The sequence below is a fragment of the Mchenga conophoros genome, linkage group LG3, assembly GCF_057382185.1.
Source record: "Mchenga conophoros isolate Kocher_MC1m ecotype Shallow Benthic linkage group LG3, M_conophoros_male_GT1.1, whole genome shotgun sequence".
Lineage (NCBI taxonomy): Eukaryota > Metazoa > Chordata > Actinopteri > Cichliformes > Cichlidae > Mchenga > Mchenga conophoros.
This window is the reverse complement of record NC_140528.1, coordinates 25864691-25881917: the sequence shown is the minus strand read 5'-3', so window position 1 is coordinate 25881917 and position 17227 is coordinate 25864691. Positions and strand designations below refer to the sequence as shown.

Below are 17227 nucleotides of genomic sequence, written 5' to 3'. Positions count from 1 at the left end.
GAGTCCTCAAGAAGAAGAGGCGCTGGTGAGCCTTCTTGACCAGCTTGGAGCAGTTGGTCGTCCAGGTGAGATCCTCGGAGATGTGGACTCCCAGGAACTTGAAGCTGCTCACACGCTCCACAGCCGTCCCCTTAATGTGGATGGGTGGATGTGGGTCAGCATTCCTCCTGTAGTCCACGATGAGCTCCTTGGTCTTCTCAGTGTTAAGCAGCAGGTTGTTTGTGTCGCACCACTCAGCCAGACGATCCACCTCCTCCCTGTAGGCGGCCTCATCGTTGTCACTGATGAGGCCAATCACCATGGTGTCATCTGCAAACTTAATGATGGTGTTGGAACCATCAGCCGGTCTGCAGTCGTGGGTGAAGAGGGAGTAGAGGAAAGGGCTCATCACACAGCCTTGTGGTACACCGGTGTTCATTGTGATAGTAGATGAGCAGTGGTTATCCAGCCGGACATGTTGGGGCCGGTTGGTCAGGAAGTCCAGTAACCAATTGCAGATGAGGGAACTGATGCCCAGGTCTGTCAGTTCCCTGATGAGCTGTGAGGGGTGGATTGTATTGAACGCTGAACTGAAGTCTATAAACAGCATTCTGGCGTAGGTGTTGTTGTTGTCCAGGTGTGAGAGGACAGAGTGCAGTGCGATGGAGACTGCATCCTCTGTGCTCCTGTTCTGGCGGTATGCGAATTGGTGGGGGTCCAGGGTGGGGGGGAGACAGGATTTGAAGTGTGAGACGTAAGATGAGACGTAATAAGCAACTGCAATTCCAAGAAACTCGGGATCCTGTTTAAAACTTAAGTTAAAACAAATTAGGCAGTTTGAAAAATTAATAAACCCATATTCTATATGGGTTTATTATCATATTCTTAATAACAGAACATAGAAGCATGTCAAAAGATTCAATTGAGAGATGTTAATATTTTATTAGAAATATTAGTTTAACAAAAGGCTGGAAGAGTGAGTGACACTAAAGAAAAACTGGAGGAGCATTGCAACTTCTTCCTTTTCTTTTGGCTGCGCCCTTTAGGGGTGACGACAGCCAATCACCTTCCTCCATCTCACCCCGTTTCAGCTCACCTAATTTAGCTAATTTGTGAACAGTTCAATAACATTGTTATGTTTAACGTAAAGTACAAGTTTTAGAGCAACATATGCTCCCACACAGGCAAAAGGTGCAGCCGCTGGTCTCCTCAGTTCCCAGATGTTATTGGACTGTTGTTAAAAGAAGAGGGGATGCTACACAGTGATAAACATGGATTTAGGGTTTTATCTTTATTTAATATATTATTACTATTTATGATTACAGAGTCCAGCTCTTCTTCCCCTGTCACTGTCATTGTTGGGCTGTTTACTGGAGTTCTGCTCTGGAGATGCTAAACCAGGTATAGTATGAAACTGTTGATCTGTAAAAGCTTTTGCATATATGTGGATAACATTTTTATTTTAGTTGAACTATCAACTAAATGCAATAATATCAATTAGATTAAAGATCTTGTCAAGAAACAGAGTCGAAAAAAGATTCTGACATGTAAAAATAAAGGTTGCATAGCTATTTGAGAATGTTCTGATGCTTCAGGTAGTACGTAGGATGTCCTTCGGCAGTAATATGTGACACATAGTGTGTAATAGCATTAATAGCCAACAGCAATTGTGCAGTACTGCTATTCTTGCCTTCCTTCATCGCCTAACAGTGAAACTTAGAATTATTTTTCAAAATGTACGAAGTAGTTACAAAGCACAAAATGTCTTTCTAATGCTTTCATATCAGAACAACCTTCCTCAACAGTGAGCCTCTCAAATCATCTGATCAAATCAAGTGACAAACAGGATTTTGAAATTGTAGCACATAAACCTGGAAATAGCCTTCAGTTGAATAAATCTGTTAAATATTAACCTTGTGCTAAAAATTATTCATACTTTGATGGTTGACATGTTCTTATATATTGTCTACTTGTTTTAGTTACCCTGGTCACATGGCCTTTAATTTCCCACCATAGTTTTACCGTTATGTGTGAAAGAATGTGCTGTGACTTTGGATGCGTACACATGATATGTGGAATTTAATGCTTCTCTTTGCTATGGAAAGGAAATCAGGTGGCCAGTGTCCACCCACAATTTACAGGAAATTCTATAAATTCCTTTAAGGGATGTAGGGCTGGGTATCGTCACTGATTTCTATTGCTGATTCAATTCTGATTCACAAGGTCTCGATTTGATTCAATTCCGTTTTGACTCAGAAATACTGTAATTATGATCATTTATCAGTACATATCCTTATTTTTATATCTATGTAGGCTATAAAAACAAAGCTGACACTTGTGAGACTTCATCAGAGGTGTAAGTACCACAGCAGATGCCTTCATGTCAAAGTCATTGAGGATAAAACACAGAAAAATATAAGGGAGATTTTCCTCACCTGGCTTTTTATAGTACCACCTTAAAAATATTCTGCCGTAGATCAACAATGGAAGAAAACCATGAAACAACATATGAAAATTCCCCAATTCTGCTGAAGTGAAGCAGAGCAAAGTTACAGAGGTTTTATTAGAGACACAGCTAAGTGTTTTGCAATTTGGCATCATTTGTAAAAACTGAAATTTCACTATGCACAAAGGTAAACTGGTGTGTAATAAGCAAGCAAATAATACAGAAAAATAGAGATTTTTGACTCTTGAAGTACACTGAGAGAGAGCAGTGCAGGAAGTGTGATTTTTATCGTGGTGGCAGCAAAACTACCAAAGTGAGAGGGAATTCATGACGATGTTTATCAAACCCTAACTGACAAAAAAAGCACAAAAAGTATGACATATGCCACAGGATTAGAAGGTTATTGGTCTATCTTCTTTCCATGATGTGTCAACAGACTAAACTTTGTTTGTAAGAGGAAGAGGAACAGCAGGATAAATTGTGATCAGTGATACTGACTGACAGTTTCTTGGTGCTGTAGTGCTTTCTTTGCTTTGCTGTTTTTTAATACATTGAACAATACATTACTAAATATTTCAAATTAAATGTTAAGATTTAAGAGTATAATTACAAACAACTCATGAAATTGAAATCATAACGTTGTTTTGAAAGATAAAGTATTTATTGTGATATATATATTTATAGTTTATATATTTTATTCTGACTTGTAGGTAATGACTAGTGATGATTAAGAACCCATATCAGGCCCTGAGTATGCTGGACTAGGTATAGATTACATTATATTAAAAATTAAATAAACATCCATCCATTTTCTGCTGCTTATCCTTATTACATAAACATTACATATTAAATTTAAAAATATTTCATTTCAGGTGGACCATTGATGGGGAGAATAGAGCTTCAATCTTGTTATTGAAGAAAGACAACAAGAGGAAAATATCTAAGAAAAAGAAAAGAAATTAAAAAAAAATTATTCTCCAGTGCAGTTTGTGAAAATGGTTGTATTATCAATCAGCCTCATATTTTTTCATATAATAGTGAAAAATAAATATTATAACAATGCTAACATGTTAAATTATGGTGGTCTATATGGCCCCAAATCTAATGTGTAAACGTGTATAAGTAATGCTACTGTAGGAACATGTATTTGCAAGAGGAACTATGAGTTAGAACTATTGTATCCACATGAGTCGTGCCCACTAATATTGCTTTGTTTTATTAACAGTCCATAAATGTCTGGGAACTATGGAGACCAGTTTCTGGACTTTTGGGAGAAGGATGTTGTCCCATTTTTATTTACTACAATATTATAGTGTCAAAACTGCTCAATAATTTTGTTTTTTATAGTTTTCTTTTTATCTTGTATGAAATATTTTCCGCTGGTGAAAAGAGGCATGCCGTTTTCATAGATGTAATATATAGTTTTAGTTTTGTCATTATGGGTGGCTGTAGCTCAGGTGGCAGAGCAGGTCAGCCACTAATCAGAAGGTCAGTGGTTCGATCATATTTGACTTGTCGGTGAAGGTTGATGACTGTAACTGTATCTGTTGGGTAGATAGCTTGGACTGGGAGGACTGTAAGGTGCTAGTTCAGATTTGCCACTACCACTCCCTGGAGTGTCGGCCAGAACACACACAGGTGGGAGTGACAGTGGTATTGTCATAGAAACAGGTATGTATACAGGTTAAGGTGTGTGTGTGTTTGGGGGGGGTCGCTGAAAAGAACAGAAAGAAAATACTATATTATTAAGGTGTTCATATCAATAACTCAAGAATACACCAACATAAACACAGGTGAGAAATAAACTAACATCCCCTTTAATACTATAGGCCATATTACCCACGCCTCACGTATAGACTCACTGAGAAAACTAACACGGTACACGGTTATACCCAACCACATGACAGGAGAGTTAGCTTAGCTTAGTTTAGCACCCATTAGCTGAACGGAAACATAGTCATTTCCCCACTAAACTCAGGAACAGTCCCAAAAACATCTTATTATCACTTATACTCACACATCACAAACTTACTTTGCTTATTAACACACACTTCTCAAGGAATGACCAACTCCCTGCAGGTAATCTGGAGCAGAAAAGTCCCTGCCCATTGTCTCTCTCATACAAAGCGGTGGGGTGACCGCGAATCTCCGCAAAGACCCTCTCTGGCCCTGAATGACGCAGGCGACTGTTGACGTCCTGGACAAGCAGGCGGGTGACTGTGAATGTGCCCTGTACTTGTTCTGTTTCTTGACGCACTGTTCAGTCATACGTTATCAGTGCTGTATCACTTCCTGTCATCTGGAGTGTACTTAAAAATGTCTGTCTTTCGCTCTGTGTCTTTAAAGCTTGGTCGGTCAGCATGGCGTCACTAGGATTGCATGACTTCTTTTGAAATGTCACCAAATACGTTGCTGTGATGTCTCAGGGTTTCATGACATGTGTTTCCCTGAAAGTCCTGAATGAGCGTCCAAACAGCTCAGTTGATTCTGCTGAATGATGAGTGTTCATGATATGAGCAGAAAGAAATGCTGTCATTCTCTCCAGTTCCTCATATTTAGGGAAAAAAAGTTTCATAATATCTCATCTCATCAGAGAACTTCTGCAGGAAGCACTGGGTGGAATTGTGGTGGAATTGTTTGTTATGTGAAATAAATGGATTTGGACTAGTGCATGGACTAGTGGAGTCAGCTCATTAGGTCAGCAAAGTCATCCTTTTCCTCGAATGTAGTGTAGATGAAAAAAGAAAATGTGCACATTTTATTTATATACTATATAGAGCTATGAAGAAGCAGCACGAAGATACTGTAAACAGATTTGACAATCCACTGAACAAAGTTTCACTCTAGTCTATCGCTCTAGACCAAAACCATTTCCTTTAAAAACAGGACTGATCATGGTCTGCTCTTTTCAGCATCTGTGCATCTCAGTATTCATGTACAGTACATGCAGAGTGGTGACTGTGGTGAAAGTGACTTTATTCACCACAAACATGTCAGCTGTAGCCAATGCTTGATGATTCCTCTTGTATGACAGAGCAAAACTGGGGCTTCTTTAAATGTTTAGCTTATGACCGCTTCTTCTGCTTCTATTTTGATTGAAACCTCCCCCAATCTCAGTTATTTTTAGGGTTTTTTTTGTGGTTACTTGTGAAGACACAGTTTGACAGATGAAAAGAGGAAACAGAGGTTGTTCCTCTCCCCACAGAGATGGCTGCTGGACGATGTTACCGTAGCTTCATGCACAGCATTGTGCTGCTGCTCTGGGTCTGTCTCCATAGTAAGTACACCTCTGCTTCCAGATGTTTGTGGCATGTGTTGTATTTGTTGCCTCATGAACTCTGGTACAGAAGTGAGTTCAGAAGATAGCTGCAGCGTTGCCATTTTAGAGTATTGTTGTGCTAAAGTATTTATTATTATTCTAACTGCTACAAAAAAAAAAACAATTATCTATAGCAGACATGTTCATTGAATTCTTGAGAAACAGCTTCTGACATTTTATTTATTTATTTTTATTCATTTGCTTTTCTATTTATATGAAAATTACAAAATTATGATTTCATGTTTGTCCACAGAAAAATATTTTTGCTATGCTTAAATTTTTGTTGTGCCAAGGCAGTCATATCAGAAATGTCACTTATGTATGATGATCTTCTCATTATGTAAAAACATTTTGTTTTTTGTCTGATTTGATTGTTGTTAGGTTAATTATCACACTTTGACGATACGGTTTCAGGCAATTTACACCCACTAACATGTTGAAACTTTCATTTTTTTGTATGTTTTTCAGATGTTGAGACTTCCAGTGGAAATCATGTCATTCACAAAATAGTTGGCGAGACTGTGGAGTTTTCGTCAGGCTTACCAACTCTAGGTGTGACTGAAGCAATGTGGAAATATGGGGGAATAAATATTGCAGACAAATATGTGGGTGTTCTTAAAGGATCTCCATTTAAGGACAGGTCACAGCTTAACCTTGAAGACTTTACTTTAACAGTGAGAAAACTGACTCTTCAAGATTCTGGTGATTTCATTTTTGTCTCAGCGGTGTTTTTCAAGCAAAGGCCTTCGGTCAGCATCACTCTGCAAGTTCATGGTAAGAGACTTTGTTTTTCTTTTAAAAAAAGGTTCCTGATTACTGTTAATGAAAAGAAACCCTGTGAGCCTAAGAGCTTGTCTTTCTCCTTTAGAAAAAGAGAAGTGTCACGGTCCTGGTTCTCCTGACCCAGCGTTTTTAGTTCTTTGTGATGTTTGTATTATTGTACTTGTGTGAGTTATTCTATGGTTTCTAGTTTGCACATTCCAGGGTGGCCTTTTGTTGTGGGCAGTCTGAGGTACACCTGTGCACTACTCATGATGTCAGATCAGCATCCTGATGTGGCACACCTGTGAGGTGGGATGGATTATCTCAATATAGCAGATGTGCCCACTACCACACATTTGGACTGATTTGTGACCACTGTTTGGGAGGGATGGTTATATTGTGTATCTGGAATGAATTTTAGGTCTCTACGTCCATCCCATGGGGAATGGGAGCAGTAACAAAGGTGTTGCGTTTATATTTTTGTTGAGTGTATAATAAAACCAAGATACCTGGACTTACCTAGAATTTAACCAGAGAAGAAAAACTTACAAAACCCTAAAATATTAAGCACATTGAGACGACTGTTGTTGTTTGTAGCTATGTAAGTAAAATGGAATTAAATTAAGTATAAACAGACCGGAGGAGATAATAGTGACACAGGAAGAATAGGAATCACACAAGTAAACTCACAACCCTCAGTCCATGACCCAGCGAGCATGACGACATGACACAGTAGTGAACAATAGTCATCTGCACTTAATGATGTTAGTTGTTGTTTAGTGGCCTAAATTTACATAATGCATTTGCTGAACTCTGCACAAACATCTACTTTCATCTGTGATTCCAAAGGTGACCTGACACGCTTCCTGTCTCCTGTTTTCTCATTAGAGCCCATAACTAAACAGCCTGACATAAAAATCAGTTCTACCTGGATTTCCTCAAATGAATCATGTAAAGTCCTGCTGGAGTGCAACACAACTGGTGATGTCAGCTACAAGTGGATTGTGGGAAACCAAACACTAACTGGTCCCAGGCAACAATACATCATCAGGGAGCAGGATGGAGAGACCAATGTCACCTGCACAGTTTCCAATTATGTCAGTGAGAAGTCTGCATTTCAAACAGTGAAGTGCAGCAAAGACCATTCACACAGAAAAGAAACAGGTATGTGGAGAGTGACTGAGGTTGTGAATACATGTAACTGCTCTGTTTATATAATTTATTATTATTTGTGATTTCAGAGGACAGCTCTTCTTCTTCTCTTGTCATGTTCATTGCTGGGCTGTTTACTGGAGCATTGATCACTGTTCTGTTGCTCTTTCTGCTTTACTGCATAAAGTCAAAGGGTAAGAGCTTTTGTTGTTACTATTAAAAATGTTCTCGTAATCTCCTAATCTCATAATACTTTCTTTTTCTACAGGTCTACGTCCCAAAAGGTGAGTGAAACTCATCAGCTGCAGTAATATATACAAATATTTTTTTTCTAGTAGTAATAACATATTTTAATTGTTTCAGACTCACACATACTGAAACAATCAACCAGGAAGAAAATCAACAACATGTGTACACAGCTCTTTCCCACGGTCAGGTCTAACACTGTTTACGTGCTTTCATCAGTAATATTATACTGTTAAAAATTATTAAATGTTAGATCATTTATCGGTGCTAATTATTGTGACTGAATCGCCACTGTTATTATCTTTCAGGTGACCGTTGTGTTTATGAGACAATGAGGCCTCTGAAGATGCTGGGCCAAGTAAAGTATGACAATGATGAGCCATGAAAGTAGCGGAATGACTCTGGGATTTCACGTAATTCAATTCATTTGAAATGTTTTTAATTTCAGGTAGATCAAAAATGCAGTAACATTAAGTCAGATATGAGGTGCTGCAGTATTTCACTGCTGTTAATTTAGCATCCTCAACTGCTTTGGTGCAAGTCTGACATCAGAAAATTCACTCTCACCAATAATAAGGGAGTTCTCAAATCCGTAATGCAATTTCCCCACATTCATTAGACTTTCCCATTGTTTTTGTGCACACAGCTTTTGTTTCTACACTTACTTCACTGCTAAAGATATCTGTTGATGCATTCTTCATCTAAATCCGACACCTCATCAAAACCTTTTGTACTTTTGCGAGTCACAACTCACTTACTGTCCAGCATTGCATTTGTGCGTTCTGTCAGTAACATGCTGTCAGTGGTAGCAATCAAATTGCTTTTCGGTTGAAACAAATATGAACATATGTTCTCAAAAGAGGTCTAGTTATAATAAATACAATACATATCAGTCTTGTGTCCACAAAACTAAATGCATCAGTAAACTATAGTCCACTAAATTCATGCTACATACATTTAGTAGCAGTTGAATTAGTAGGCTTGTTCAATGGTTCATTAATGCAAATATCTAATCATCCAAACATGAGTCAGCAGTTTAAAGCATTCAGGCATGTAGATGTAACCAATACGTCTACTCACCAAAGAATGAGTGAAGCAATATGGATAACAGCAGAGGACAATTTATTTAGGGTCTGATGGCAATTTACCATCGGTATCCAGCACTTTAAAGGATTGATGGACTGGAGCACATCTGTCCTTAACATACCCTCTTAAACATCAGCTTGACACTGATATATCAAAGGAAACTTAACCGACTTTAAGTGCAAATGTTTCAACCTGAACAACTTAAAACCTCTCTGGGATACAATGTAAACAAAGACAAGAAGAAGAAAAAATATTTCCATCAATAGTCACTTTTCCTAACCAGGAGACAAGTGAATATATTATGTAAAGAGTCTTTTTTCTCAGTCCTGGGGTTGTAACACCACAACCTCCTCAGTCCGTAATCAAAGAGTGTCTATTTGACAATAACCAAAATGTCTTTGGATAGTCTTTGTGAATGAAAACAAAACAAAAAAAAACAAATGGTATTAGCTGGCCAGCAAAATAAAGAGAGTGTATGGCACTGAGTGCGGGCGTGTGTGTGAGTACTTCGGTCCAAATAATCAAGGTCCGGATGGATGAAGGGATGGCGGCCGCTTGTCCTTTAATGGCACCAGTAAGGCAGCACAGCAGCGAGGCAGCACAGCAGCGAAGCGTCTGGCAGGAGAACGAACAATAGTCCTTTTCAAGGCTACTGCAGAAGGCGATATTCCCCGCTAGCTCACCCCAGCTTGCTCTCTGGCACAGCTACAAGCCACGTGAGCTCATAGCCCCTTAGTGACATACGAACTTGGCTACCAACGTCCGCTTAGCATGGCGGCTAATTGTCGAGCTTGCTAGCTTAGCCTCGATTAGCGATTAGCACCTTAATAACCATTACTACACATCACATCATAGCTAACACATGGAATAGTATAATATACATACGAAACAGATTTTTACCTGGCAGGAGAACGAACAATAGTCCTTTTCAAGGCTACTGCAGAAGGCGATATTCCCCGCTAGCTCACCCCAGCTTGCTCTCTGGCACAGCTACAAGCCACGTGAGCTCATAGCCCCTCCCGCTAGGATGTACTACCACAGTCGACTGTCGTAAAGCAGCCGCAAACCAATAGCAATAAAAAAAACTCAAAATCATTGAAGAACATTTTATAACACCCAATATAGGTATATACATATATACTGAATATCACACAATATCAGATAACCAAATTAACACTGGGTTACATAGACATGGTCAAAACTTCCTGCTGAAATTCAAACTGGGCATCAGGAAGAAGGATCAATGGAAGTTGTTTGGTTATTGGTGCCAGGCAGGCTGGGCTTGGTATTTCAGACATTTCCCACACAGCCATCTCTAGGATTGATAAGGAGTGGTCTGGAAAAGAGAAAATACCTAGTAGACAGCAGTCCTTGAAGCAGATGTGCTACAACAGCAGGAGACCACACCTGATGAGACTCATGTGAGATAACAGGAAACTCAGACTACATCTCACTTGGAAAGTTGGACGATAGAAGACTGGGGAAAAAATGCTGTACTCCAGCAGCATCCACAGTCACCAGATCTCAGTGAAGTAGACTACTTTGTGGTGTGGTTGAAGGGGAAATTTGGATGAGCAGCCAACAAATCTACAGCAACTGTGTGATGCTGTCATATCAAAATAAAGCAAAATGTCTGCAAAATGGGGAAAGGATCTTGCTGAATCTATGCAACTCTAGATCACTCACTGTTGTGAATACTATCCAGCACTACATTAATGTTTTCAATCAAATTGCCTTTTTTTCAAATATGTATGAAAGAGCAAATACAAAAACACCCTGGCAGTGTTTTACATTTAACATACATAAATACAAACTTGTGTCACAACTGCAGTCTTGCCTGGAGATTTTCCTCAACATCAGTCCTATAAAAAAATTAAAATGCCATGCTGTCTCATCAGATTGTCATTTGGTGTCATTTATAATCAGTGTTGGGTAAGTTACTTTAAAAAAGCAATTAATTAGTAATTACTAATTACTTAGTCAATATTGTATTCAAATTACTTATCTAATTACTGTGTCAGAAAAGTAACTTAATTACTAAATAAGTAATTTAACTAAATACTTCTTAAAATCCCTATGAACCTTGAATGGACAAACATTAGAAATTAAACTCTTTAAATAATAAATACATTTTTTTTAAAGACAGAGACTCTACAGTATGCAGCGGTAGCATCTCTTCCACAATGTAGCCTGCAATCATTTTTTTAAGCTCACCTTCAGACGCTTTCTGTGCTGCTGAAGTAAAATCACGTTTTGCCTGCTTGGCAGGAGTTGCCGCGGTGTTATCCATGGATGATGAACAAGGATCACTCAGAAGTGTTCGTCTATGCTCTCGTGTCAGGCGCTTCAGTAGATTACTCGTGCTATTAACAGCGGCCGATAGTTTTTACATATTACTGTAATATTCTTGTCTGCTTGTTTCAGAAAAGTGAAGAGATGGCAATATGTCCATTTCATAAAACAGCCACTCGCTTCGAAATGACGTGCACCTGCACTACAGCGATGTTAAAGCGGCAGAGTTTACTTCTACGTTTAGAAGACAAATTATTGAAATTAAATAATGATTTTCAGTGAGTTTAATTATTTTACAGTGTAACACAAGTACATTGTAAGTAACTGTATTTAAAATACCTTAAAATGAACAGTAATTAATTGCTCTACTTTTTCAGTGGAAAAGTAATTTAATTACAGTAACACGTTACTTAGTAATGCGTTACACCCAACACTGTTTATAATGCTGCCACATTTTAACAATAAAGTGTTTAACAGTGTGGCACATATTCTGCTAGGCTATTCATTTTCCTGGAGAGTTATTTTTATTATTTTCCATAATATAGACTGTGACAAAACTTTCCTTATTTTCTTAACTTTTATCGTGTTTGTTTATTAGTTTAATTTTCTTTCTAATTCACAGATATTGAAGCCAAAACTACTCACAGAAAGCAAAAAGCAGGATCATGACAGCAGGACATAGAAGATGATGAATGACAGCGATCTGTTTTTCTAAAGGAGCCATGGACAGCAGGAAAAGAAGGAGAGGGGGGTAATTTAGCCATGTCAGACAGCGATTCATTCATCATCGGGAAACTGTTATTTTGTTTTGTTTTTAATTTAAACATGTGATGTGTAACTACTTTTCCAATCTGTATTTGAAAGAAAAAAAATAGTGTAAAATAATGACTTTTTGCTATTAGTCCAGTAGCACATTCTTCAATAAATACATTAACTGATTTATCACAGCACAGACGATGCTGTTTTATTGAGTTTTATTTCAACTTTTCTGAAGCCAGTTACAACAGAACTGGATCTGAAGTGCAGAATTTCTGCACTTTTCCTTAAGACTTGATAATTCATTGACACTGATGCTATTTAATCACGCTATCTGGGAATGTAAAATGAACCAGGAGACACCCACAAGAAGATAAATGGCTGAAATCCATTCAGCCATATAGATTACATGATGGCAAACATGCAGAAACATGCGTGCAGGGTTTTGTTCAGAAACATTTTAAAACCATTACCCAAAGTCAAGATGGCTGAAACAGTTACTGACTTGAACTGGTTCAGAATAAAAATGTGGTCATTTTTAGAGAAGAATAAAAGAAAGAGAAATATCTGTCATAGAAAATGTAGTTTTCAGGAAAGAGACAAAAAACCATAATTACCATGAATGTGTTCAACCATAAGAAAACCCAGAATCACACCAACGCGAGAAAGGACAGATAAACCACATCTAATTATGTGTCACGGTTCTGGGTCATTTTGACCCTGCTTTTTCAGTTTCTTGTATTTTGGTGTGTTTCCAGATTATGCTCATTATAATTATGTTCTGATTCTTTAGCTATCCGATGATGATGATTATTATTATTATTTCTCAGTTAGGTTTTGTTCTCTTGCCCTCATGTTTAGTTTAGGTTTTGCCTGTGCTTAGTCTTCTCTGCCCGTATGTCCCTCTGTCTGTCCATGACGTTTCGTCTGGTCCTCTGTGTCTGTTAGTTTCCTGTTTTTTTCTGAAGGTCCTTGTTTTATGTGAGTGTGTACAGTTTATGTTTCCCCTGTCTCGTCAGCTGTGATTTCTCCCAGGTGTGTTCCCTTCCTGTCTCTCATCCGTTGTTACCTGTTTTTGCCTGCCTGTTAGTTTATATTTTCCAGTTTAGTTAGTCTTCTGTTCGATCAGCAGCCTGCAATAAAGCAGTTTATTCTGAGTTTACTTTCGCCTCCATGAGTCCTGCCTTTTGGCTCCTTCCTCTCTGCCTGTCTGCACACAGCCATGACATTATGTATATGTGTTCACATATACCTACATATACCAACTCGCATATAAGTTCTTGTGAAATTCAGTGTGACATCCTTTTGACACTACACATCATTTTTTGTCTTTCCATCACTTTTTTAAATAAGGGAAGTAATACAAACACTACAAACACCTTGAGGCAAAATCCAGTTGTTATATTTGCTCAAATATGAACCCTGTAGATTACAACAATACCAATATTCATTTTTCATCGCCAGTTATATAATAATCAGAGATGTTTTTCTTTGTTCCTGTTATTTGATTATCTATTTTTACAGTAAAATTAATTGTTAGATCTTTTTAATGTATGTTGTCTGTGAAGGTTCTCAGTCATCCAGGTCATCGTAGTCAAAGGAGCTTGCAAAGAAAAGCGTCTGGACTTCTTTAAGTTGCTTGAAGACGCTACTTCAGACGAACTGAAGAAGCTTCTCGGATGAGAGGTGAAACGTCTTCAAGCAACTTAAAGAAGTCCAGATGCTTTTCTTTGCAAGCTCCTTTGACTTTAATGTATGTTATTTATGCATTTTGATTTTCATTTTTTTTTTTTAATTTATTGAACACATTTTATCCTAAATATGACCAACAGAATAGTACTAATAGTACTCTGGATTTAATGAAGTTTATCGTGGTTGATTGGCCTAATTTTATATAATACATTATATAAAAGTGGGGATTGGTTAATTGGAAACTTTAATTTCCCATAGGTGTGAATATGAGTGTGATTGGTTGCCTGTGTCTATGTGTTAGCCCTGCGACAGACTGGCGACCTGTCTCTCTGGCAACCAGCCCATCCCCCAGTGTGCATATTTACTCCCTCTTTCTTTCTTTTAATGTTTCTTTAAATTATGATATTAGTGATCATGAATGATGTGATAGTAGAGCTGGGCGATATGAGATTTTTTCATATCACGATATGTTTTTTTCATTTCAGGCGATAACGATATCTATCACGATATAAGCCAAATAACTATATTTGTAAGATTTAAATGTGCCGTTGCTCACAAGTAAAATGTGAAATAATCAGCAGCTTGTTTTTAAATATTTATTTCCCATAATAAGTTCAACAGGGTAGATGTACTCTACCCTGGAGCATGAGACTTTTTCAGATAAATAAAGGCAAATATTGCAAACTACACAAAAGGCAGCCGCTAAAGTGTTTAAGTTTCAAAATAGAACAAATGAAACAGACTAAATTGTCAATTCCACTTAGAAACAAAGTATTAATTCTAAAAATAAATCTTAGTTTGTTTTACAGAAGAACAGACACAATTGACTAACTTTTGTCAATATCAAATAAACTGAGAACTAAAAGGGAATTCTCAATCTCTCCTTGTTGTATAGCTGAGCTTTTCAAACAGTTTTAACAGTTACTTTAGTCTGACAAAAGCCGAATGACGAATTAGCGCTTCCAGTCAGAGACTGAGGCTACGTCCACACGTACACGGGTATTTTTGAAAACGGAGATTTTCGGTTTTCGTTTTAAAAAATAATCCCGTCCACACATAAAGGCAGAAATGAAGGAAAACGCTGCTATGAACATGCCAAAGCAGCAGGTGGCGCTAGATTCCTAACCGTGCAGAAATGTTGGCCAATCAGAAGTCTAGAAGCCTCGGTGGGAAAAAGTAAACAAAGCTGCGGCATAGAAGCAGAACAGAGTCGTATGTGTGGAGGGACAGTAACTGTGTGTATATGTGAGCATGTAAACACTGCAGAGAGTAGAATTAACAGTAACAGTATTGTAGAAATTCATTTCACCGAAACAATAACGTGGCGCACAGTGTGACGCATGCACCAGTTTATTGTATTTCCAGACTTGCTTTCGGCACAATTTACAGTGCACGCTACTCTGTTTTTTGTCAGACTTGAAATAGCCGAAATACCTTCACACTACGGAACTTCTATGGCTCTTCCGTTCGACAATCTCTCCGGCATTGGAACCATCGTCTGTTTTCTCTTCGGTCACGCTCGGTTGATTTTTCTAGTCGGCACACTCATTTCCTCCATTACACGCTGGCTCCATTACCCGCTGGCTGCTTCCCAAACAAACACACGTGCGGCTTGGCACTTGTGCTGTACGTAACAAGTCACGCGACGTGACGCTGCGGCTGTGATTGGTTCGGCTCTGCGCTACTTAATTTGGATCGGCTGACCTTTTTTTTTTTTTTTTTTTTTTTTTTTAAGAGGACAAGAGCGGCGAGGTCTATCGCGATAGCTTAATTTCTCTATCGAGTAAAAGTTATATCGCGATACATATCATTATCGTTCTATCGCCCAGCTCTATGTGATAGTAACTGTGGAAGGGATCTGATTTATTTATATTATGCTGATGATATTCCCATTGTTGTTATTTTTTTTTTTAATTATGAGCTGCTGTTAAAGAACAGTGTGATCATTTTCAGAAAAATGCTTGATCCTTTTCCTGGGTGCAGCTGGTGGATGTTTGATACTTGTCATTATATTCAGTGCAGCTCTATAAAAGACATAGCAATAAAAGACATGCAGGTAAGAAACTCTGAACTATGATTACTGTTTATTATTGCAAAGTAAAGCCCTTCTTCTCGTATCATGTTCATTGGTAAAATATGTTTTTAAATATGCAACAGGTTGGTGCAGCTAATCAACAGCTGTAATGTACAAAAATACTTTTGGTCTACTGATAATAACATACTTCCATTGCAGGAATATTCATGTATTTTGATAATTTCAGTGTTACACAGTCTGAAACAATCAACCAGGAGGAAAATCAACCTCATGTGTACTTTGCTCTTTCCAATGGTCAGGTCTAACACTGTTTAGAAAGAATGATTAAATGTTAGACCATTTGCACTTTATTATGACGCAACTGTTGCTAACTTGCAGGTGATCGTTGTATTTATGAGACAGGTAGAGGCTCTGAAGATCCTGGACCAGGTACAGCATGACAATGATGAGCCATAAAAGTAACAAATAGTAACTTTGGGATTTCAAGTAATTGAGTTGTGACCTTCTTAAACTATTCTTACTGTATTTCAGGTGGATCACAAATACAGTGCATCAAATCAGACTAGAGGAGCTGCAGTACTGCATGTCTGTGTTTTGTTTTTTTGTTTTTGGTGTCTTAAGTTAAAAATGATTGTATCAAATAATCCTTTATTGATGATTCAAGATTATAACTAGAAACAGCTCATACATGGAAGATTTAACAACATATTTCATGTATAAAATAGCTTGAAAGACTGTGTCTGTTTCACATGACCTGGTTTGAATTATCATGTGAATCTTTGTTTGCCTGCTCATTTAGTTCAAGATCCACTGTCAACAAAACTAGTGCAGACTATAGTAGATGTTTAAAATGTAAAATACTGTTAACCTTCAAAAATGATCTATAATCTTATTTCTTCTATGTATAAGCATGTAGGTAACCCCCATAAACTATCATGAGTAGAATTTATATAAGTTGGCTCTGATTTTGTAGCTCTGAACCCGACCAGATTGGCACACCATTTATACACATATGACAAATTTTGTTTGCTATTTAGTATTTGAAAATCTGTTATTATTTTATTAATGATTTATTTGAAGTGGACCAAAATGATTTTTTTTCTCATTATACTTATTCAAATCTTTATTTACTATGTGCTATGCTAGGCTATTTTTTTTTGATTGGTGAGTTTGTTGCAAACTATACAGATCATTTGCTTTGGTTAAAGAGAATCTGTGAATATTTTTATGCTCTTCCGAAGTAGGTTTCCATAGTTCACACGAATTAGACTTTACCATCAAGCATCATTCATGCAATGTATAATTCCTGCTGTGCTGTCAAGGGAACATTATGGGCTCTCTATTGATGCCACATTTGTTGTGGCCTCACAGAGCACAAGATGACTGAAATTGCACAGATTTTTTTATATCTAGAGGGGGAAATAAGAACATTTTCAGTTGACCACACACACACAGCAGCTAA

At 37.7% G+C, this 17227-nt stretch overlaps 1 protein-coding gene across 1 annotated transcript; it reads left to right on the top strand.

Annotated features, from left to right (window-relative positions):
* Positions 1-5579: 5579 nt before the first annotated feature.
* On the top strand, positions 5580-16331 carry LOC146577875 (uncharacterized). The gene is made up of 8 exons (XM_085269424.1): positions 5580-5702; positions 6213-6518; positions 7395-7670; positions 7748-7852; positions 7927-7942; positions 8022-8089; positions 16144-16194; positions 16297-16331. Exons 1-8 carry the CDS (start codon positions 5633-5635, stop codon positions 16329-16331), a joined length of 927 nt encoding a protein of 308 aa, XP_085125550.1. The 5' UTR covers positions 5580-5632.
* The last annotated feature ends 896 nt before the right edge of the window (positions 16332-17227 follow it).